The sequence below is a fragment of the Melozone crissalis genome, unplaced genomic scaffold (assembly GCF_028551555.1).
Source record: "Melozone crissalis strain CALT ecotype California unplaced genomic scaffold, PUWL_Pcris_2 ptg000027l_1, whole genome shotgun sequence".
Lineage (NCBI taxonomy): Eukaryota > Metazoa > Chordata > Aves > Passeriformes > Passerellidae > Melozone > Melozone crissalis.
In genome coordinates, this window is record NW_026535805.1 from 9,213,878 (window position 1) to 9,237,806 (window position 23,929).

At 37.5% G+C, this 23,929-nt stretch overlaps 1 protein-coding gene across 2 annotated transcripts in view; it reads right to left on the reverse strand.

Annotated features, from left to right (window-relative positions):
- Nucleotides 1–15,386: 15,386 nt before the first annotated feature.
- SRBD1 (S1 RNA binding domain 1) overlaps nt 15,387–23,929 on the reverse strand; it is a 124,419-nt gene continuing 115,876 nt past the window's right edge. For both annotated transcript variants that reach the window (XM_054279592.1, XM_054279591.1), the window contains exons 22-23: nt 18,610–18,794; nt 15,387–16,360 (exon numbers count right to left, since the gene is read on the reverse strand). In XM_054279592.1, coding sequence (XP_054135567.1) covers nt 16,071–16,360; nt 18,610–18,794 — 475 coding nt within the window. In that variant the 3' untranslated portion in view covers nt 15,387–16,070. The remainder of the gene's footprint in view (nt 16,361–18,609; nt 18,795–23,929) is intronic.

A 23,929-nucleotide genomic window follows, 5' to 3' on the forward strand; every position in this document is an offset into this window, starting at 1 on the left:
TACAACCTCTTCTCTCTCCTAGCCTGAGGAGCTGGGAACAATGAAGTCGATTGTACACCAGGTGGTCCTGAAGCTTCCCTCTAATTATAGTAATGTGTATACAAAAAGCTTTCCTCTAATTATAGTAATGTGTATACAAAATAGAACAACTTAAAACATGCTTGCAAAAAAATTGTTTTATGCACACTTAACTGCTTGTATGGTTTGACTTCACTTCCAATTCTTCAGTTTATTGCACAGAGAGGAGCAGGTGGGTCAAAGACATGTTTCTGACTGTACAAGCTCAGCTCTAACACAACTAGCCCCAGATCTTCCAGTCTGGAGTGAGATATGCAGGGACATTTCTAATTAATTCTTCCTGTTTCAGCAGACCTTACTCAGTAAGTCCCAAAGCCCCTGATAGCCACAAGTGTTTGGAATATCCTTTCTTACAACTGAAAATTATAGATATTTTAATACTGAAGTTCTAGAAGATTTTTGCCATTCATGTTCTGTACTCAGCTTGGCTTCCAAGCTTTGCCTTGGGTGCTGAGAAAAATTGAGGCATTGGAAGTGGTAGTCACAAGACTTTGACAGTGGCATGTGTTCTCAGGGTCCTTGAGGATTAACTTGTTCCTCCTTCTATGTGCCTAAATACATTATTCTGACATACCCTGCCCAATTGCATCTACACCTGAAGGCCTGGATTGAACACAGAAGTCTTTTCCAGTAAGGAGAGGGAATTTCAATGTTTTCTAGGATGCTAACACAATCTATTTGTGTTTCTAAAGTGTTATGTGCATACAGACTGAGAGGGGTGGTTGGAAAACATCCCACACAGTTTTGGAAGCTCTGCATCAGTTGTCTAGAACAATTCAGGGTTGAGTATCATATTAATCCCTAGGAAATTACCTCAAGCAATTATCTAATTAGGTAGAGTTTTCTCTCTCCCTTTTTCCCCTTCTGTCCCTTCTCTACCACCATCCTGGCTGCCATCTCATTTGTAACCATCACCCAAGAGGCATATACGATGAGAAGGTCTCTGGCCAAGTCTCCCACTGGTTATACACAAATGACAGATTTGAAACACATTACAAAATTCCTTCATTTCTACATTCCTAAGATAGCCCAAAATACTCAGCCCTATTATGTGAAATCTGTTTTCTGCTGTGAAGATGAGAAAGCCATTCAGCTTGCAGAAACTGCTGAACAAAATGTTTGGAAATGTTACATGCATATGCAAATACACTCGCTCTGCTTAGGTGGAGGTGCTCCCTGTAGCACTGCTGATTATCAGATTATCTAGAAGACATTGCATTTTTAATTTAGCTCCATTTTTTATAAGCTGTGCTAATAAAATCTGCACCCCACAGAAACCCCCTCCTCATTAGCTATTACCCACCCTCAGGCAGCACAAGTCTGTTTACATTACAAATAAAAGATAAAATATGCTCATTGCCAGCTTTCCCCTTCCCGAGGGACACTTGTCATGAATCTATCCTGCAAAACTATCTCTTCACTACTCTCCCCTGACTTCCCCTTGCCCCAGGACACTTTGCCTTCATTTATCTCTTTCGGACTTAACAAACCACTACAACTACCTTAGATCAATTTCTCAAATCACAGTTTAATTATTTAGAAGGAAGTGAGCTTTTGCTCTCCATTAAAACAACAATCCCTACCCCCAAGGAACAACATTAAATCATTGTTTAATCCTTATTACTGCCTTAGGCCTCCCTTGATACTGCAGTGTTGTTGAAACTTCATTTCAATATTTACCACTTAGATCACTTAAGGGCTGTCAGCTTTAATAAAATTTTATCAATTGGATACTTATATTATTCAGAGTTTCATAAAAATAACAAGACCTGCCTTGGTATTTCACTCATATATGGGCTAATTCCTTTGACTGCTAAGGGATTTAATTTTATTAGCATTTAAACATAATATGAGTGATTTTTTAAAGCGATATATATTGGATGAAGTTAGTAAACAACACCATACTAAGTTACATGAATTTTTATGTATGTACCACTAGGTTTACAACTGCAATACACACAAATAAACCAACAAGGCAGATTTCACTGTGCAGGTTCCTAAAAAGCCTGATCTTTAAAGAGATTTGTCTATCTCAAATCCTCTCTGCAGTGTATAGAGTAGTGACAACTCTCTGAGGTAGGTATACAATAAAGATATCCCACATTCTTGGTTTTCAGAGACTTTTGCTGTCAAAAAACATGTTAAGATTTCCTACTTTCAATAAAACAAAGCAAAATTTGAGAGGAAGCATACCAGCTCAATCACTAGGCTACTAACAATACAGTATTACTTCCCGTTCCCTCTCAAACTGGAAGAGTGAACAACACCATACCGGGAAAAGGCATTTCCAGAGATTTTGGCTATTTGGCTGTACTAATTCAAGCTGGAACAGACAATTTCTATGTACTCCTTCAATTCCTTGGTCAACAGAGGTTTCTGGAATCTTCCAGCTAGAACTGCAGTGCAAGGACTTCCAAAACTTCTCTGGTAAGTGCAGTTTGTCACTGCATCACTAATAATACCATGACCTGTTAAAATCTAGAAGCTACAGTTACTGTGGTCTCAGGTCTGCAGTAGTTTCCTCTGATACCAAAATCTCTAAGATAGGTCCTGCTTTGACAGGTACTAATGGCAGATCAAGTGCTATGTTTTTCAGACTATTGACTTTGCAAAGACTTCTCAGACGCAACTTCTTTATCATATGGTAGAACTGCATTCTTTCTGTTAGAAGAAGGGACAATGTTTTCCCCACGTGGATGTGAATTTATAGTTTAGGGGCAAAGATACTGCACTTCACAAATGATTCATGCACCGCAAGTCTGAGAAATCTCTTTGCACAAAAGAGAGAACAAACACATCAAATATGTCAGTGAAAAGGGAAAAAATCTACATGCTTTAAAAAAATTTCTTATTTTTCAAAATAAGGTTTATAGACCAACTAACACTCATAGGAGCATCCATGAATGTTTATCCATTCTGTCTTTGCATGAAAACAAATCCCATTCCACACACCATGTTTGCTTTTAGACTTATATCTCCTTACCATTGTGACCATCACCCTCTTAGTCCTATTTTTAATAGGGTCTCTTCTAGCAGAAGACATTTTTTCCTTTGGTTTTCAATGTTTGATCTTCATCAAATCTCTTTTGAAAGTATCAAATTACTTGTTTCCTGCAGAAAATTCTGGCTCTTCCATCAGTTTTAAACGTCTCTGACTGCAGAGTTTAAGTACTTAAAGAATCTAGGTACAACTTTGAAAAAAAAAGAAAAGGTAGACGACTTAGAAGATTGTGATTCAATTTAAATAATTAATCATACATTAATTGAGGGTGTTGAGTGTGAACATATCATTTATTTAGAGGTCTGGATGTTAAGTCACTTTTGGATATAGGATTCTCAACAGCTTTCCTATATGTAATCAGAAATAATTACTCAGAAATTGCATGAAACTGGACCAGACTGAATAGGAAAAATCTCCTCTGGAATAACAACAGGTACTGCATTTTAAATTGGTCACCCTGCTTTAACCTATATCCACTTTGGAACACACACTAAGGTGCCAAAGTCAACTGACTGCTTGCAAATCCTCTAACACTACTTAGCTCCTGTGAGCAAGGCTGGATTTTCATATTAAACGTGATGAGAAAAGTATATTAAAACAGAAAACAAGGAACTACTCAAATTACACTTCTTCAGATTCAGTACTGTTTCCAAAAAAAGTTTTGTCAATTATAAGTGATCAGTGCTGATACACACATATTCCTGACACTCAAGTGTGTAGACTTTGAATATCTTGCCAAAAATGGTGATTGCCATTTTAAAAATTATAAGGAAACAGTACTTGGAAAACCTCACTAATTTAGCTTAGACAGTAGGGCTAGTTAGTACCCACGATCATGATCTCCAGGACAGTCACAGCTGCACCATTCCTGCTGATGTTCGTGGATATTCTCCCATCAGCTTCAACTGGAGTCAGGTTGCATCTATAAATTGTTTGGATGTATATTACCACTTATTTTAATGGCAGTGGTAGGAAAAGGCTTGAGTTGTATATCAAGACCCTCAAACAAATTCAACAAAAAGTCAAAGAGCTTCCAGTCCACAAATAAGCCATAACAAGGCAACTGAGGGCCACAACCAAGAACAGTGTTACACGCAGTGGTCATAGTAACCTGACTGCCTAGGGCTTGATTATAATTAAAAGACACCAAGAAAGGCTTAATTTTAAGTGGGGCCTAATAATTAACATTGAAGTTGAAAGAGTAGTAAAGCAGGGAGCATGACAATGAAACATGCCTGAGAATATAAATATATGGATATGAAGTGCAGAGTGAATGTTGCCAATTTTCAAGTCAATTTTCCTAAAGAAAGCTCTAGTGGGGCAGACAAAAAACAGAGCTTATAAAAGAACATGGTTGCAACCTTAGCCACAGTCTTGACCACAGCTTCATAATAAAATTAATAGTATATTAAGCATGTGAATGTGGGGTGATGCAGAGAAGATGGGGCCCCCATAGCTGGCTGGCAAGCCAACTGTGATTTTAACTAAAAGCAGATGGTTTTGAAGAACGAATAGGTGCAACTCACTCTTTTATGCAAGTCACGCTCAATTCACAACCATTTTCTTAGATGTACACCTTCAGCACAGGAGTTCATGTGGCCTAAATTGAATGTAATAATCCAGATGGGAGTATAGCTATTCCGCATCCTTTCAACTGGAGGGTCATGTTACGCAGCCCTCCCGTTTAAAAGCATATAAAAACCCAAGCTATTCAGCATGCAGCTGAGAGTGCAAGGGCTTTAATCTTTACATTATCCATATGAATGCACTTTCTATTTTTGTTTATTGTGCCACACAAACCTAATTGCTGCTGCTTTAGAGCCATCAATCCCTAAAGGGCAACAAATAACCTCAGGCTTTGGTAACGTCAAGTTTCACTTTTTGGTCATCAGTTCTAACTGAACCCAGGTCAACCATGGCCAAAAGCTGTCACCAGCTGGTGGTGTATGTATAGCCCATGGTCTGAATCCACCTGCACATATGAAATGAAGACAAAGGAATGCCCACAAAGAGGAGCATGATCAGTTGGCTGAACTGCAGCATAAGCAGAGAAACTGAACTGTACCCATGTCTAAGGAGGATCCCTGTAGGCAGATGTGGATTGAAGAGCTGCCCTCATCCACTAAAATATTATTTAGTTGGGAAAGCATTTCAGAAACCTCCAAACTCAGCTCCTTACTAAAGGGCAAAGCTTCACCAATATCACTGAGTAGTGACCTGAATTCATCAAGTACTACTTTCTTAAGAGGATTTATGAATTTTAAAGCACTTTTTAATAATTTCATATGAAATCTACTTGATGAATTGATAGGTTTTAAGAAATGTCTTCAGAAGAATGGGTGGAAACCTGGATAATTTTTTCTGCTTGCTAGCTTCCCCACTTTTCATTTTGTCCTCTTGAGTTAGATTGAAATATGTCAAATTGCGTGAGCTGTTACCTTATGGAACTTCTTACTCACAGAATGTATCTTTTGTTACATACGGAGGTGTTAATCCCCAGGTAATCAAAAGCTGAATTAGTTCATAATGAAGGTGAAAGACTCTCTGGTTTATGTTGCTGCTGAGCCTTATAGGTTTTCTTGTTTTATTTTATTCAAAGAACTATGGGGTGTTAACAACTTCTGCAATAAATCAAATAAAAGTAATATAAAACAAGGTCTACCAGTAGCTCCATCCTCGGTTTTGCCTGCACAAGGAAAGGCAGCTCGGCATCATCACAGGCACATTGCTGAACACTGAAGCATAAAAGAAGCACAGGAACTTTTACCCATGTGCCTCCTGCGCCTTGCCTTCTTGTCTAAATCTTTGCAACCAAACAAGCTGTTTAATTTAGCCATTTTCCATGACAAAAAGCTGCATAACTCTGGAAAGAGTTCAAGAAATCGCTCAGATAATCCAAAAATAGTTCACCTGTGGCATGAATCTAGCCTCACATACCCTCCAAGTCTATGAATCGATTCAAACTTGTGACTAATTACAACAGGCTAAAATGGATACTGTTCATTCAAATTATCATTCAAAGTAGATGATGATCTTATATGCTTGCAACTTTATGTTCATCAGCTCCACATATAAGTACCAAAAAGATCAAAGATAACCAGTGCTGCTTTCCCTTAAAGAATTATCATTTTTACTTCAAAATGGTACTAATTCTATAATTTTAATAAAGCTTGCACATAACTTTTTTTCCCCCAGCACTCATTCAAGGATGGAAATCTTGAAGATTTCCATACAGATGGAAATTTGAGATACACAGAAAGTGGCCAAACCCACCAAAGTTACCCAGGAACGAGTTTTGAGCCTAAGTCTCTTCAGTAGAATCTCTGCCTCACGACTTCCTCAACTTGGAAATACTTTCTACTCTTTTAACAGTTAGCACTGCAGCATCAACTCTCCAACCCACGTGTTCACTGAGTTCACCCACTGACTTCCAATGGATAAATTCTGTTTCTTTTTCATTCCTCTGTACTTGAAAGCAAACTGATCATGAATAAAAAACATATTGTACAATTTCTGCTGCATTTGGGAAACTACAGAAATGCACAGTGCTCTTACTGTTCAATCCAATAGTAATCAGCAATGCAAAGATGCAAAATAATGCCTTTAAAGTGATGTCTCTCTTTGTTCACCCCTTTTCATTAAAAATAGGAAATTCTACATTCAGGTTCAAATCTGTAGAAACAATCCTTCAATCATTGCAGGTATCAGATTTCCAAATTTTAAAAGAATGAGATACACAGTACACAACTGAAGACTCTAGGCAGTGACTCACATTTGAACAGTTACATCATGAAGATGGTTCTACATTTCCCCAAGAAAGAAATGTTCTGTTTGGATCAGTCTTCATTTAAAAGGCAGATGACAATCAAATGCAATGCAATTTTGTATTATAAAGTGATCAGAATAAAACAAGGGAAAGATAAATCAAAATGCACAACCCAAAATCTGTTTATGTTATTTGGAGACGCTGTGGATTTGTCAGTTACTGTAGAAGAATTTCATGAAGATATAATTAAACTCCAAAATCAAATCACCCTTTTCCCCCGCTCATTATATACAGGCTGCTTTATAACAAGGCATATTAGGAATACTTACCTTACTTGTATGAGAAAAAAAAAGCTGTTTATTTTTATTATCAAGCAACATATTAAGAACCCCAGCCCGTGAGTGCCACACCACTTTTTAAAGAAACTAATTGCAAGCCACTTTCAATATTTCTTCTGTTTTTAATTTAATACCTTCAGAGATACATAATTGGGCTGGAAGGGAGAGTATTCACTGAAGTCATGAATTTGCTGTATAAATACAAACAAGAAGGAAAGCTAATACAGTGAGGGACTGTGGGATTAATTTTGAAATTGTCTGATTAGTGGATTGCTGCCCATCAATAATTGCCTTAGATGTTCCCAAGGCCCCATCTTTATTGGAGTCTGGCAAGTGCATCTGCCCACAGATTCCGTCAATCAGGCCTTGCAGCTGGGAGGGTCTTCAGAGAGAACACAATTGTAAGTCTGCTGGGGCAAGTTGTTAGACAAAGCAATATATATCAGGCATGATGAACAGTCAATCTCTGTGCCATTGAGAACATTGTACTTGCTCATTGCTATAAGCCCCTTCAAGAATTATTTTCACAAAGTACTGTTTGAGTGAAGTAATACCAAAGGTGTTTCTGCAGGATACAGCAGGAACATTGCACACACCTAAATTACACAGTAAACTTGGGCCTCATGCCTTCCCCCACTCCTTTTTAAAAATTTTTGCTGCTGACATGATCTTTGCTCCCTTAGGATACTATTAGAGAAGTATGGAAGTATGCAACACTGGCATTTTGCAAATGGTAAGGCCACTGCATGGATAAAAGAAAAATTTATAAAATCATACAGAGAATCCAAAGTCCATCTTGCTAAGGTGCACCTTCATTTAAACAATTCTTTAAATAAGTAATTTCCATAAATATTTCTAAGTAAAACAAAACCTAAAAACTTGTCTCTGTTTTCTGCACCAGTAGAAAACTATGAACATGTTACCCTCAACAAAATGAAACATGAAAAAATATTATTTGGCCTGTTGGTCTGCAGAGTAAAGTTTTTCTGACCAAGACCATCCTATTTCTAAGATCACAAAAATACATATTTTTAAAACTCTGTATAGCTTGTTTCTTGCATGTACATTCCTAGATATATCTATGTCTTTCCTGCCAACATTTAGCCAGAAATACACAAAACAGATTCATCAATGAGCATAGTTTACAAACAGAAATAAAATAATGGAACAAGGATGGCACACATATTTATATTTTTGCTATGCAATGAATATATTAGATGTTAATTTTTAGCTACCCTTGTATGTTTTTGAAGTCATAAAAAGGAGCTCCTGGAATGCTGTAATTGCTTACATGTAAAACAAAGTCTCCCTCCATTTTATTATGACCAGCAAAGCTTCAGTTTGAAATGCAGAACAACACTGATGTTGTAATCAACACTAATTTTACAGCCCATATCAGTAGCTTCTGTGGATTTGACAAGGGAGATGATACTCCCAAAACACAGCATCACCTGCACAGAGACTCACCACCTCTGTGTAAATTCCATTTGAATAGTCACAGTCCTCTTTTGGTCCAACTGAAATCCCAGTTCACTGCCAGTGGACCTATGGCTGGTTGGGGGTTTCCCCCATTTCTTTTTTATGCACAGGCTACAATCATTAGCTTCTGTTGGGTAACATTTCCAAATGGGTTTTAAAATGGGGCTCAATAATCTTACAAAAGGGATGCTGTACTGAGATGCCTGGAATGGAATCAGATGGAGCCCACTGGAACAGGATGGACTCAGGACTGCTGTCCTACCTTCTGCTCTTAAATAGGCTCTTGTCTCTTGTTTAAAGAACAGTGCAGGAAAGGGCAGACATTAAAAATCTCTGGAAAAAGATTCCTTCATGCTGCAAGGGAGCTAGAGAAAATACTATTTATCCTTAACCTTGACTTCTAGTTATGCTATGGATAGGCACTAAACCATTGCCTTGCCTCAGATGAGGTCACATAACACTTCCCCTGCAGAATCTATGCCTTGTTTCATACAGAGGATGGGCACTCCTCTGATCCTTTATTAACTTTTTCCACATTTGAAAATCAAATCGTACAGCATCCCAAAGTTCACCTTGAATAGGCAGTCTGTGGAGCACTGTGCCTTCCCACACAGTTGTGATCCAATAGCCACTAAATCAGTTAATACTGTAACTGTCACTCCTATTGTATGTGAAGTGTTCTAATATTTCTCACAACAAACCCAGATACAAGTTACACTTAAAAGGACATAGAACACATGCTGAAATAATGAAATTGTACTTACATTTGAAAACAAAGCTCTGCAGCATTCTGGTTTCCCTCAATGTGAATAACTCACTGCAGATCAGCATTAGGGGGAAAAAAGACAAGAAAAAAAGACTGGCAAAGAAAAATTTCAATAAACCAGTGATATTCTGGTTCAAAAAAGACAAGAGAGAAGACTTGAGGAAGCCACTCCTCCCTCAACTGAAAAACTGCTTCAGGAGGTTTTAACTATGGGCAACCCATATGGTTGGTTTTGGAGATGACCTGAACCTCCACTCCCATAGGTGGGAATTTTCTTACTGTAGTTTTGCTGGTCTCTAAAAAGGGCCATATTGTCACACAAAGTGACACTGGTTCCCAAAAAACCACACTACTGCAACTTGACCCAAGTGAGAAGCTTAATACTCTGAAACATTGGAAACAACTGTGCCAAAGACTGTCAAGGACTTCCACCTGCCAAGGCAGACATTTTCCTTTCCTGTCACTTTGAATGACACAAAAATCTTCTTATAAGTTTAATGAATGACAAAATTTGAAATTCACTTTATAAACTTTGCCAACCCTCCTCCTTTTCCATGAAGAGTGACCATGTATCATCAGACGCAGAAAACTAAAACTCCATCAACAGCAAACATTGGACAATGTTTCTTTTCTTTCAGCTCTTACATTATGACTAATTTTGTGTCCCAGAAAACACAAGGCCTCATAAAACACACTGAAGATTAACATGTCTGGGCTACTTTGGACCAATTCTAAACTGGACAGTCCATAAGAGACAACATCTTGAGAACAGGCTTAAATTTAAAACTGAGTAACTATCTCACACATAGAGCACTCCAGGAAAGATTGTATTTCAGGCAAGCAAGGAGGCTAACAAGCATAGGCTTACATAAAAAGTTAATCATCAGTACAGATCTGAAACCACTGAGGCTGTGTGCTCTTGGAAAAAAATTCTAGCCAGTATACAAATAGCAGGATTTTCTGCTATTTTCAGCTTTTAACTGGCTCTGCATCTACCCACCCCATGCACTAAATGTAGCCACACAGTAATTTCAAGGGATTGAAGAAAGTTATGACAAAACAGTCTTTCAAGGACTCTTGCTGCTAGGTATAAATGATAAAAATTCTGTTGGTTGCCCTGTTATATGTCGATGGACAGCACATATGTCACACATAACAGCTGCACTCTCTCACCCAGAAGTGCTGATGAGCAAGGACTGATCTAATCCTAATAAACTAGCTAGAAACAGCAACACTGGCAAATGAGAAGCAAATCAATTAAGAGCACATACTTTGTGTTTCTCCCTCTTGAAGCCAGTTAGTTCCACACTACTCTTTAGTTACAATATGCACTGATATGAGACATGCAATTTCCATTAGCTATAACAAATAGTTATGCTTATTTTTTACCTTCACGGGAGGTACAGGAAGCAAGAGACAACCAGGCTCAGATTCCAGAACTACTACATTATCTTTACATTACTGCCATTTGCATTTCATCGTCTTAACTTCATTCCCATAAGACCATTTACATCTTGCAGGATGTTCTTTTCCAAATCCCTCCATTTCCTGCCCCTCCCTCTTCTCATCACACAAAAAAGCAATCATGGTGCCATACAGCCTCTGGTATGTGGCAGTTTCCACTCTCTGCCAAGATATTCCACACATTTAATTCTGAGGTGAAAGAACTTTCCTAAGATTTCACTTCTATTTGGTCTTTGTAAATGACCCTCAAGCATAACAGTTCCTCTCATGACATTATTTCCACATACCTCACTGTGAGTCAGAAGCAAAAAATTCTCTGCTTGACCACAAATAAAGGCAGTCTTTCCTAGAAATATGACTGTCATTGAGATATGATAATGCAAAACTCCAGCTTAGCTGATTGTATACTGAAAACACTTTTTATTTAGTAACATACAAGTGTAGCAGGATAAGTAGATCTGTAAGACAAGAAAAAAACAACACTCCGATTAACTTTTCTGAGGTGCTGGTCTCCTGATTATTGCTTAAACACAATATCTCAAAAATTAAAAACATGAACTCCACCAGATTTAATAAAGCTAAAGAAGTCATTCAGTTTACTAAATGCTCCCTTCTTTGTTGTTTCTTCTGGAGAACAAGAGAGGGAAACAAACCAAAAATTTCTAATAATAACAATTGGGCTGCTGTGTTGAACATGCCTTAGTGTATTTCAATTCTAGAAGTCAAATAAGGTAAAAGCTCTATCTAGTGAAACAAAGGGCAAGGTGATCAATTTCAAACATGTGTCAGCTCCTAGTCAGGGACAGAAAGCATGTGAGATGAGATTTGAGTGCTTTACCCCAAACTTTTGTTTAGATTTAAAATTCTCAGTGGGATGACTCACCTTGATCTGCACATGGCCACCAGGGCTCTCTCACTTTCAAAGCATGGAGAAACTCTTAGGATTCTTGATGCAGCTAGAACATGCTCACAGGAGACCTAACAGTTATAGAAACAGCATGAAGCCCAACAGACGAATAAAAGCAGCAGTCCCCACAGTGGAAGCTCACACAGAAGCAACACTGTTGCACAGGTCCCTCCCAGACTGAAGAACTTTGTCATTCCCAGGTTACAGAATTTTGCTATTTCCAGCTTGCAGAATCTGTAGTAAAGCCTGTGGTGTAATACCTATACTTATGATTTGCTGTTCATCTCCAGAGGTCTACAAATTGTCATCACTTGCTGTTATGGGTGACTTATATCTGATAAAATACCCCACCATAATTCTAGATGGTCAGCTCCCAGAAATACCTGTCAATAAGCAGTGATCTCCAACAGCCTCCTGGCAGGAGGTACCTGCAGCCAGCACAGAGTTACAACATCCACCAGAGGGACCATTTAGAGGCTCAAGTGGAAACAGGCAATTGAAGTTCTCTATAAACTAGTCACTGAGGTTTGCTGTGAGAAACACAGACACATCATTTACTTGTGAAGCTTTATAGAGCATGGATTCAAAGGGATTTCTCAAAATGAAACACTTCTAAACAGTTACAGTTTCTACATGCCCATGAGGCAGGTGAGGGAACTTTGGGGCCAGTAAACAGAGGTGCTGTCAAACCTTTAGGTGGTCTCTAACAGGAAGGAATATGGAATTACTGACTGGCCCAGCCTTTACATCGCCCTGGAGACACACGAACTCCCTCGCAGCTTTTTCTGAAACCTTGAACAAAAGGGAGACAGAGTAACATGGACTGGCATTACCAGCTTGTTCCTTACACTGTCTCACAGGATTGATAGTCTTGAAGCTGGATGTCCTTAAGCAGAGCTAAGTAGGTACATGAATTATCCTCAGGAAGTCTAGAAAAGCAAGGTGCTATTCAGGCTGAACTGGGAACTCACTCAGCACTCAATTCACAGTGGGTAAGGCTCCTTATAGAAAGCTCTGAAATTAGACAAATACGATTCATGTTTGGTTTCTAGCTTCCAGGCACAGAGTTTCTAAGTGTATTTGTTGTTAAATAAATACAGACACCAAGTTCAAGACACACTACCACAAAGCTGTTAGATTATTTGTTCTCCTGAATTATGCATTACTTTCCTGTGGTATGCAGTTTTTCTAACACAAGTACCCCACAAAGCCCAAATTCCAGCATGTCTATATGCCATATGGACCAGCTTCTCCAAACGTCTGCTCCTCATGGAAATTCTATTTGTTTTCCTATTGATTTTATTATGTTTAACAGCATACTAAATCATTCCTGAGGTTGACAAGTTTCTGGAAAATTGATATATGCTGCCTAAAACTGCCTGAGGCAGGAATAAAACCAAAACAAATGGCTTCTTTTAAACTCTTGTTTTGCATTACTACAGCCAGGCATACAAGTGCCATCTTGCTTAGTAGAAAAATTCTTCTCCTTTGTGCAATATCTGAAGCACAGGAAATCTTTAGAAGCTCTTCTTATGTGTCTGCATATCAGGGGAAGGTGATTGCAAAATACCAGACTACGTGAGTGAGGGTGGGACTAAAAAGGCAGACTGTCATCCAAGATCAATGAGTTGGATTTTCTCTCTGGGGATAGGTGGAACTACACTACAAGGTGTGTAGATGCCTTGGAATCTACAGCTTCAGGCAAAAGCAGAAATTTTAGTGAGACTTAAAGACTTGTATTTAATTCTTCTGAGAAACTTTGAAGAAATTAACTAAAACCAGGAGGAAGCAGGGGTTTGTTTGTTTGTTCAAAATTTTGAAGGCATCACCAGTAAGCAGTATTGAATTTGTTCCAAAGATTGGACACAATTTCAAATGGGAAAAAGCAACCATTCAAGAAAAAAAATCATGTCTTGGTTCAGAAACTAAAGGCGGAGATAAATTACAGAAAATAGTTCTGATTCTTTGATGTCAGAAATCTGAACATCACAAGAATTCAAGATGAAAAGTGAGAATTAGATTAAGAAGAAATAATTTTTGAATCTCCAAAGATCTGACGAAACCTGAGAAATTCACATTGTGCTTATTCATCCTTGTTAGACTCTCACTAGGCTGTTTTAACTGCTGTGTTCTGGCAAAGAAAAAAAGAAATTGCAATGGAAAAATGTTTTAGTGGGGAGTAGTTAAGGCACTGCACTAGCTGACAAATAATGGGATTACATTTGCAGAGTTGCAGACATGTAAGACATATGACATGAAGTCATAAACTTCCCATTTTGGTGTGGTTAAAGTTTGAAGAGACAGACATGATGTTCTCCTACAGTCCCTGTGATGACACAGGATAAGCTGCTGAGTTACTCTATAGAGAAAGCAAACTATTTATGAGTATGTACAATGAATTGTCGGTCTGCCTTCTGAGTAGGTAAAATGCCTCTACAGTCCTCACAATACTCCAGATCAAAAAAAAAAAAGAATTCCAGTAACAAAATACCACAGAAAGAGAAAATTCTCTTCATATTATTCATTAAATTGTGCTTCAGGAAATCAAGTTTATCTCCTCCTTAGAGAAGGCCAAACAAATCCAGTTAAGTTGCTGAGTGCATAGACACTGCAGAGATCACATATAAAGTTTAACACAACTTAAATCATTCTACTGATCGACATACTGCTGTAAGTGAATGTATCACCTGCAGAAAAAAAATAATTTCAACTTCTTAGCTTTCCATCTCCGTATTTCAAGACAGTAACATGGTAGTACAGTTTCTAATTTCATAACAACAAAATATACCTTGTAGAAATATTACAAGAAAACTTCAAAAGGCCCGCAAAACATGTTTCCAAGGTGTGCTGACTTTAACATAACAGAAAATAGTTGTCTTTTCTTCAGTGAACAAATCCATTGAAGCTAGTAAGAACTGTCTTTTTTTCATTTGCTAAATGATTCTTCAATCTCCAAAATACACTGTCTACAGCTGGCTCATCATTTTGAAAACTAAAGCACAGAGCTGGGAGTTCAAACCATGCTAGACTTTTCCTAACTCATGCATAGACCCTGTGCCAGCAGCTACTTGGACATTTCTAGTTAGAAACCTTATAACTGAAGATCTTTGACACTTGCTATAGTGTATTTGGTCTCATCTGTTGCCGACCAGAGCTTCTGCCAACTTATAGGCAAACTGGATGACTGCAAAGGAATAAATGCCCAACACACCAAAACTCCCTGTAATACACACTTGTAAACTCCCTATACATATATATATATATATATACACACACACATATATATCCATACATATATACATATATGTATAGATATATACATAATCTAGCAACATAATTAGTTGCTAGAAACTAATCTTCCAGTATACCTGTCCTTTGCAAACTTGGCTCAAGAGTTAAATCCTTTGAAACACCACCAAAATACCACAAAACCAAGAAGTCTCTAGTTAGAAGAAACAAACCTCCTGTGCTAGGCACTCCTAGCAGGAAACAATGAGCATTCAAAGTGTTGGTGATTAAGCACGTGTTGGAATGAAAGACAACTAGGACTGTTAAACTACTTGTAGAACAAGTACACCAAGAAAAGATGGACAGAACTGTTTTTATTTTGCAGAAGTACAGAACAACACAAATGTCTTTTGACACCTTTGAGCAAAGTTCCTCAAACTGCAAGGTACATCCAACTATGTTAAACCATGATAACCAAACAAACAAAAATAATACAGGTAAACAGACATCAAATAAATTAAAGATAACTATGTCTAAACCATCAATAGTTTTGGCAGATGCCTTTTCCTCAGTCTACTTTTGATGCAACATCATTACCACTTAATTTCAAAAGATCCTTTTTTTCTGCCACTAGAAGTCCTCCTTTAGACTGTCAACCAGAAAACAGGCAAACTGAATGGCTTTTTTTTGGCAGGGGAGCTACAGATGTATTTGTTCGTGCAGTACTAACTGAAGATTAAGACAGCAAATCTTGCACAGACAACAGATAAGAGATCTGTCTGACAGCCCACTGGAGCTTCATTTGCTCTGCAGACAAAATAACAAGATTGATTGGAGGTAATCCAGAAAAGTGTTCCAATAATTATTAACAGAAAGGATACAAGAAATGTGGTAAAACTGTTAAACTAAAATTAAAAAAAAAAAAAAAAGCAAGGCGCTGAAGGTTTCAAAATGTGTTCAACATTCAATAAATGCCTGACTCTCCATAACCTTGCTGACATTACTTATCCTTTAAAGTCAAGGCTCAGTTACTGAAACCCCTCTCATAAAACACGCATAAGATCCAATGTTATCCTCAGGCGAGGAATATCAACATTAAGCACTTTAACTTCCACTCTTTCTCCAGGACCTAGGCCCAGGCTTCTTCTCTTCTTCACTTTAGAGAGTTTTGCTTCTGTTATGCTTCGCACTGGAATCAAACCTGATTTTCCCACACCAATATCAACAAAAACTCCAAATGGCGTTGCATTTTCAACTTTTCCAGTCAAAACAGCACCAACACTTAAGTCTTCCATGCAGACTATGCTTCTCTTGAAGTCAGGCTTATCAAAATCTGTTACAGGAAACAAGAAACACAAATAAGACTCTGGAGAAAAAGGGTTTCTAAGAGTTGTTTCCAGATGATTTCTAATTAATAGGCAGATCTTAGGTCCCAAATACTGCTTTCTGTACATTTTAAAATAAAGACCCATCTGTGATAACTTGTTTCTTATATTTTGTGAATCACTTGAAAAGACTTAGATTATTGAGTAAGTACACTGAATTTTGCGTAATTTGTGTAAACTTTCATAAGGGGATCAGAAGCATGTTGTCTAGTTGGCAGTGACTGAAAGATTCTTTAAATTTTCTCAGATCTAGGGAGAAAACACTTGAGGTGACTCAAGCTACATCAACTATACATGAAATTCTATTCCTATAGAAATTGCTACAAATTCACAGGAAGATGAATACTCAGTTTCATCACATACTAAAAGAAAAGCCAGCAAGGCATTGTTCTTAGGCTTGCTGCTCATCTGCACCATGACATCACATGAGCTTCATCACAGTGCTGCTTTGCACCAACAACTTGAAAATCACACAGGCATGATCAGGAGCAGGGATTATACTGGAATATTAATGTTCAAATTCTGTATTTAAGAGCACAGATAGATTTTTTTAAACTCTTATTTCCCTACTATTTTCTGCTCCTGCAGAAAACCCTTCTGAGTCATCTCAATAACTCCTCTTTCAATCTTTTCCTGCCATAGTTGGACCTTTCCAAGATATAATAAGGATTGAGATTTTCCACAAGGAACATCACCAAACCAGAATTGCAATAATTTTTCTCTGTTTGCTTTTGAGAAATAAAATTCAGCCTGAACAAGTTTATAGCTAAAATGCACTGGAATTTAATCAGTCTCTGGATCTGCATTGGCTTTGTATGGCAATGTTTCAGTAGGTGTGCGTGTGTGAGTGATGGCTTTGCCTGTATCCAATAGATCCCCTCCTGTCCAAGGTCAAGCCCATTAAGAATGATGATAAGTGCCTCTGGGATAAAATATTGTAAAAATTTAAAAAATTCCCCGTGCAACAGCAATTGCAGCCCAGGAGGGAGAAGCGAGCATATGTGACAGAAACACCTCTGCAGACAAGGGAAGGAGGAGGAAGGGCTCCAGATGCCAGACCTGAGATTCCCCTACAGCTCATGGAGGGCCCTACACCAGAACAGATGGATGCCTGAAAGAAGGCAAGCCCACAGGTATTCTGTCAGGACTTGTGACCTCATTAAGGTACCATGAAAGCCTGTTTCTAAAAGACTTCATTCTGTGGAAGGGACCTATGCCAGAGGAGTTCATGAAGAACTGCAAGGAACCCATGGGAAGAACTCATGATGGAAAAATCCATACAGCTACATAAGTCTACTAGGCTGTCCTCCAACCACACTCTGTCTAAAGTAATATTGAATGTTCTAGATCAGCAGAATATGAATATTTCCATTGAAGATTCTCTCTTTCGCTTTTATGTCTTCCTATGTTATTAGTCTATCCTACTGTAATTTAGATGTGAGATCACCAGAAGAAATTGAAACATAGAAAATACACATTTTCAAGATCACTAGTGAGGGATATTTAAAAAATAAGCATGGAAACCATTCATGAACTAAAAAAGGGGGACAGAAATGTTAATTTGGCTGGTTTTTAAGCATAGGTTTATTATTTGTTATTACAAACCTTCATCTTTGCTGTGTACCTTTATCTCCTGCTGTTGTAAGAGAATCCAGCTGTAATTTTCATTACACAACAGCATCCCCAGAATGTTTAACTTCATCTTTCTTTTCCTCTATCTCAAACTGTTCAGTACCACTGCAGGTTTTAACCAGGGTAGGTCATGAGCCACGTGCTTCAGTTACACTGGTCTCCCAGAAACCAGGGCAATATTAGTGCGGAACTACACACTACTGCTCCACAGAACTTTATTTCTACTGTTTCACCTTGGTCTCAGCATTCCCCTCTGTGATGGAGAGCCAACACAGATTCAATCAGTAGAAGGTCAACATATTGAAATTATTTCATTTGTTAACAGCCATACAACTCCCCTTCCTATGGCTGAAAATGCCATGATTTAAGACAGGATTCACACTTACCTACAAAACTGAAAAGAAACATCTGACTATGATATAGCCTTTACCTTGACTGAGAAACAAAATGGAGTTACATGTCCGTGAAAATCTGCTACTGATTTTAGAAGAAGAAAATGCGCTGTTTTAAAGCTGATATGTAGAACAAACAAACTGAGATTACAACCTTCCAAACCGAGGTTTACCTGTTCGGATGTCATAGCCTTCAGGCTGGGTGAGTCCATCAATGATCAGCTGCAGTGTGTGCACAGTGGTATTGAGCCTTTTGGCTGTGCCTTCCAGTCCTTCCTTTTGAATTACTACATTTACTTTTTGCTGCATATCTGATTTTCCTATGTCATTTGCATTTCCTCCAATGAGAGATAAAAACCTAGGAAGTTCAAACAAAGACAGAAACATTTGTAACACCCTCTAGTGGGAACTGAACCTTTGCTCTATTATTTTTATATTGATGCATGAACAAAACTTCTGATAAACTATATGAACAGTTTCTCAAGTGCATGTCCTCTCAACTCATCACTGATCTGACACATAAGTGGAAACTGTATATACGCATCTTCTGGAACAGATTGCAAAACTAGATGCAAAAAAATAAAACGCAATTAAAATCTCTTCTCAGACCAATTACTTCATCTCACAATAAAACTGAATTTCCTTATTACTGAAAGATGTCTTTTACCATGAAAGTTCCTAGAAATCGGTGAGAGTTCTATAACAATGTTGTTGTAATTGTCACTCGTGTTCAAATTAGAATGAATGGCCATTTAGCAAAGCAACAATGAATACTCAAAATACTAATTTAAGAATCTTTAACCCAACTTAAAAAAAACTTTACATGAAACACTTCTCTTGTCTGTGAACTTCATGATTAAGAACAATTAATTTTTCCTGACATCTGATCTCAGCATGACCTGCATCTCATCATGAATGAGCCTCATCTACTCTGCTTTATCATGCCCCTTATCATTGGCAGGAAGAACAATATTCTTTTGCATGTTCTCCACAAGAGTAGGCAGGTAGAATTATTGTTCCTGTCCTCCAGAGTCTGATGAAACATTCCTTCCAAATTCCTAAAAGAAATTCCTTTTTCCTGCTTCACAAGTGTAAACTATAAGTCTCAAAAGAAGAGGTGACCAGCAGGTTCATGCCCTGAACTTGTTGGAAGACATTCCAGTTCTATAAGAAATCAAAAGCCCCTGGTACTCAACCTCCTTTCCCCTGCCAAAATACATGCAGGGGATGCATTTTTATCAAAAATCTGAGGCTAGTATTTCTTTTGTCGCGAGACCCAGAGTATGTTTTGTTTTGTTGTTTTTCCTCTTTTTAACCCAACAAACCAACTGAGATTATTTCAGGTGGTGAGCAATAGGAAGTTATATGGATTGAAACACAAAACTGAATTTATTTTTGACAAAACACAAATGGAAGAGACATAATTAAAGGAATATCTGACTTTCAGTCAATCACAAAATTCGTCTTTGAGCATAAGGGCAAATCTTTACGTAAAGACGTCCATGAATTTTGCTAAAGGAGGACATCTGTTACAACTTCCACTTTACTGAATTCAAGTACAAGCATAGTGACTTAAGTGTACTGGTAGCTCAAACAAAGAGATTTGGACTTGGTAGTGATAAAAATAATTTTCACTAATTCTTTTAGTGCATACACATCTTTCATGTGGCAATGTATGATGAAAATTAATGACGACATTGTGGATGTTGGTGTTCTCCATATTTACAGAATTTTGCTTTGACAGCATATCAACTTTTGACATCACTTTTTAAAGTAGTTTAAGGTGGTTTGGAAGCAAAGTATACAGCAAAACAGATGCAAAATGTTCTATAATATCAAGTGCAGTTTTTTTCCTGTAAACTAACAAACCTCACCACTACTATTTGAATATTTTGTCTAACAACAGATATGAAAAATATCAAATGTTCTGTGAAACGAAACCACCCTCTTTTGCAAAGGAGCCAAAAAGTGGTTGCAATGATAATGCTGAAAAAAGGCCCAGGTGAAGTGTTCCTCCCCAGACTGCTGGGGGCTGCTGGCTGCTAACACTGGACAATGCCCCACCAGAGCACTAGTGACAGGCGGCAGCTGTCCCAGCTTTGACTGACGTGCCAGATGTAACATGACAAACCCGACCAGACTCATGACTCAACCTTCTAAATAATGTATGCTTTACCACCCACCCCTATAAACAAGTTTGCTGACATTCATGTACTTGGCTTTATTTCACTTCAAATGAAACTCAGCTTGAGTATGTCCAAGTAGCATTTTCTCACCATTAGGATTTCACAAAAGGACATTGACTTCGTAAATTCATCATGGGGTGGGTTTCACCACTGAGAAGTGCAACCACACAAAACAGCCACCAGTGCATATTAAAAAAAGCCCTGTTACATACAAAGATGTCACATGTGTGGATAATGCAATCAGAAAGAACGGTGTTATATGCACAGGGCTGGAAATAAAACCAAACAGAACACAGTCCAAGTGCCTGAGCCCTCAAGCACAATTCACTAAAGGTGTTTTGCCCTCTGCTCCTTCCTCACATCCCTCTCAAATCATTTATCTGAAATTAAAAAGGATTCCTTGTCTAGGCAAGGGTGGTAGGTTTGGGTCCTATGTTATCAATTACAATTGTGTAAATAACTTATTATTGTGGTTACTGCTCGCAGGAAAATTTTGGCTCCACCTGAAGATGATGTTTCTACGTGTGCCCAAGTCTAAGTACATGAGAAGTCCCACCAAATTCTACAGAATTTTAATGCTCTAAAAATCAGGCATTTTTTAAAGAATATTTCAGAATTATGGTTGTATATCACAGGCAAAACAGAGCACTGTAACAAAACCCAGCACGCACATGTGCAGAGAAGAAATATTCTCAATAAGAAAGAGTATTATTTGCATTTTGGAAATTCTCACCATTTTAGAACAGGCTTTGGTAAAATCCATGTATTAAAGTATTTCCAAATTAAAGGAACTTCTTAGTGATTGCAGATGCAGTCAGTTTTAGAAATACTGTTCAATCTAATTACACATTTAATGTACCATTTTTGCTCAAATGAATATAGCCTGAGGGCACTTAGACTAAAAAAAAAAAAAGCAATAAAAAACAGCACAACTCTCTGACTGAACAGTGGTGCATTATACTGATAATTTCTGTTTTAAAATGTCATTGCTAAGAAAAAAAATAATTTTCTCCTTATTAAAAAAGCAACAAAACAGCTTCCTCCACAAGGTATTTCTAAATCAGGAAAAAAAAAAAGACATGCAGTTGGTAGCAACACTCAGATACAACTATGGGGGGAAAAAAGAGGTTTTGCTTAATTTAAATATTTTGACCTTAATGTTAAACGATCTCACTACAATTCTTGAAATATCTCACTCACCCAATTTGTAAACAACAGCTCCAGCTGCAGAACATAAGAACATGAATGATCTGTGCAGAAATGAAAGTCCTTAAAGTATTTGCCTGGCTACATATGTGAAATAAATAATACATTGCAGTAGCTCAAGTGCTATGTTTGTCTACTAGAAAGACAAAACCTAAAGACAAGTTAACAGAAATGGGGAAGATGAGATTTTTTTTTTCTGAAGTGAGGTCATTCTTCTAAGACATATTATCCTTGCTTCCTCAAATGCTGAGTATGTGAATGAATGGTGAACTTACTGCTCAAGGTACATCAACTCAGATCAAGAGTTTCCAGAGTCTTAGGAAGAACAGGGTGAAATTTAACAGTTTAGAATTTTGAGTTTTATGGTTTTGAGATTTAGAGAATACTCAGAAACCTTTGCCATCACCTTCATTCTAAAAGCAATCTCTTTGCAGTCTTACAGGACCTGCATAGAATGGTCATGGATAAATGACTGATGTTTTTATTTAATACATCATTTCATCCATCTTATTCGGATAAAGAAAGAAAGAAAAGTAGCATAAATGTAACAAATAAGCACATCATGTTCACTTAACATACACATCTGCACAAAATTAAAGTTCAACCTTTGCAATACTTAAAAGATAATGTAAATTTCACTGGAATGCAAAAAACAGTCAGAAAAGAGTAAAAATTTTACCAAGGGAAGCCTACAGTAAATTTTTAAGAAGTTACTCTAACCACCCCCTGAAAAGCTTCTTATAATGTGCAGGAGTTCTAAAGCTTTGCAAGGGCTTTAGTCACAGTCATTTCTGTTTTATGTAACCATTTCCAGCAACACGACTTAAGAGCTGGGAGTACTGGATTCATTACATTAAAGCAACATGATACGCCATTACATCTTGTCACAGTACACACATGAATTAATGGCAAAGCAGCATAATCACTCTGAAAACAAAACAACTCTGCATTAGCATGCACTTTGTTAGGTAAAACGTACATTTATGGCAGTAACAAACTTAAATTATGCAGACATTTATGTTTTAGTAATGTTTGGGAGCGCAAAAGCAGTATTTGTATAACACAGATGTTGACTGCCCTTGTTCCCAGCAGTGATATGGATCCTTAATTTTTGATTACTGATGAAGACGAGGTATCAGACAGTATTAGTGCATTACTTTCTGTAATTCATTGCTGGGCACAGAGCTAAAGATTCAAATATGTCTAAAACTACTTATGTGGTTCAGCCAGACAAAGCTGTCGAACCAGTATGTTTTTCTTCAAATGCATAAATTATTAACAATGTAGATTATTTGACTGTGTGCAGAAAGCACTCAGTCTATGACATTTTCAACTTACAAATTTGAAGAAACAATGAGTTTCTAAATGAGAAAAGAAATTCAGACACAGTTCCACTGCAGCATAGCCACTTTACCCCCATACCATTAGTCACACTGCCGTTGGCTGCTCTCATGACTACTGATATATCATGTAACTGGAGTGCAACCCGAGATACAAAATAGTGAAACGTGATTAGTTATCCACAAAGAACTAGTATACTACACTTAAAGGAGAAAATTCCATTAAAAAAGGTCTTGTGAGGGTTTTGCCCAATATTTTTCTCTAAATGCAACTAGTGGGAAGTTATGCAAGTCCCAAAAATTCCAACAAATTAAAAATACCATTTGATTTATGGGTCTAGTACTTACAGTGTAAATGGAGCATATTTCTCCATTATTTCCAAGTTCTTTAATCATTCTTGTTAATTGTATTTTACAACACATTAACATTTTAAAATGTCTTTATTGGATGGCAATTGGCAGAGAAAGCTTTTTCTCGTCTTCTGTTTACTGACAAGATAGCTTACAAAAATATGGCCTCTAAAAATCCAACTAAGTTAGTAGTAAAACCTGTGAATGAATTGGCATTTTAAAGTGATTAATATGAACAGTTATTTATAATACTTAATGGCCACAATTCTGCGAGTGTTCTCTGTAATTAGGGCTGTACATTGGCCATTGGAAATGGTCATAAAGTTTCATTAATTGACTGAGTTTAACTCTTTAAAGTTTCTTCTAAAAAGCCCCCAAATGTAAGACTTCTTAAAGTATTAGTCTGCACA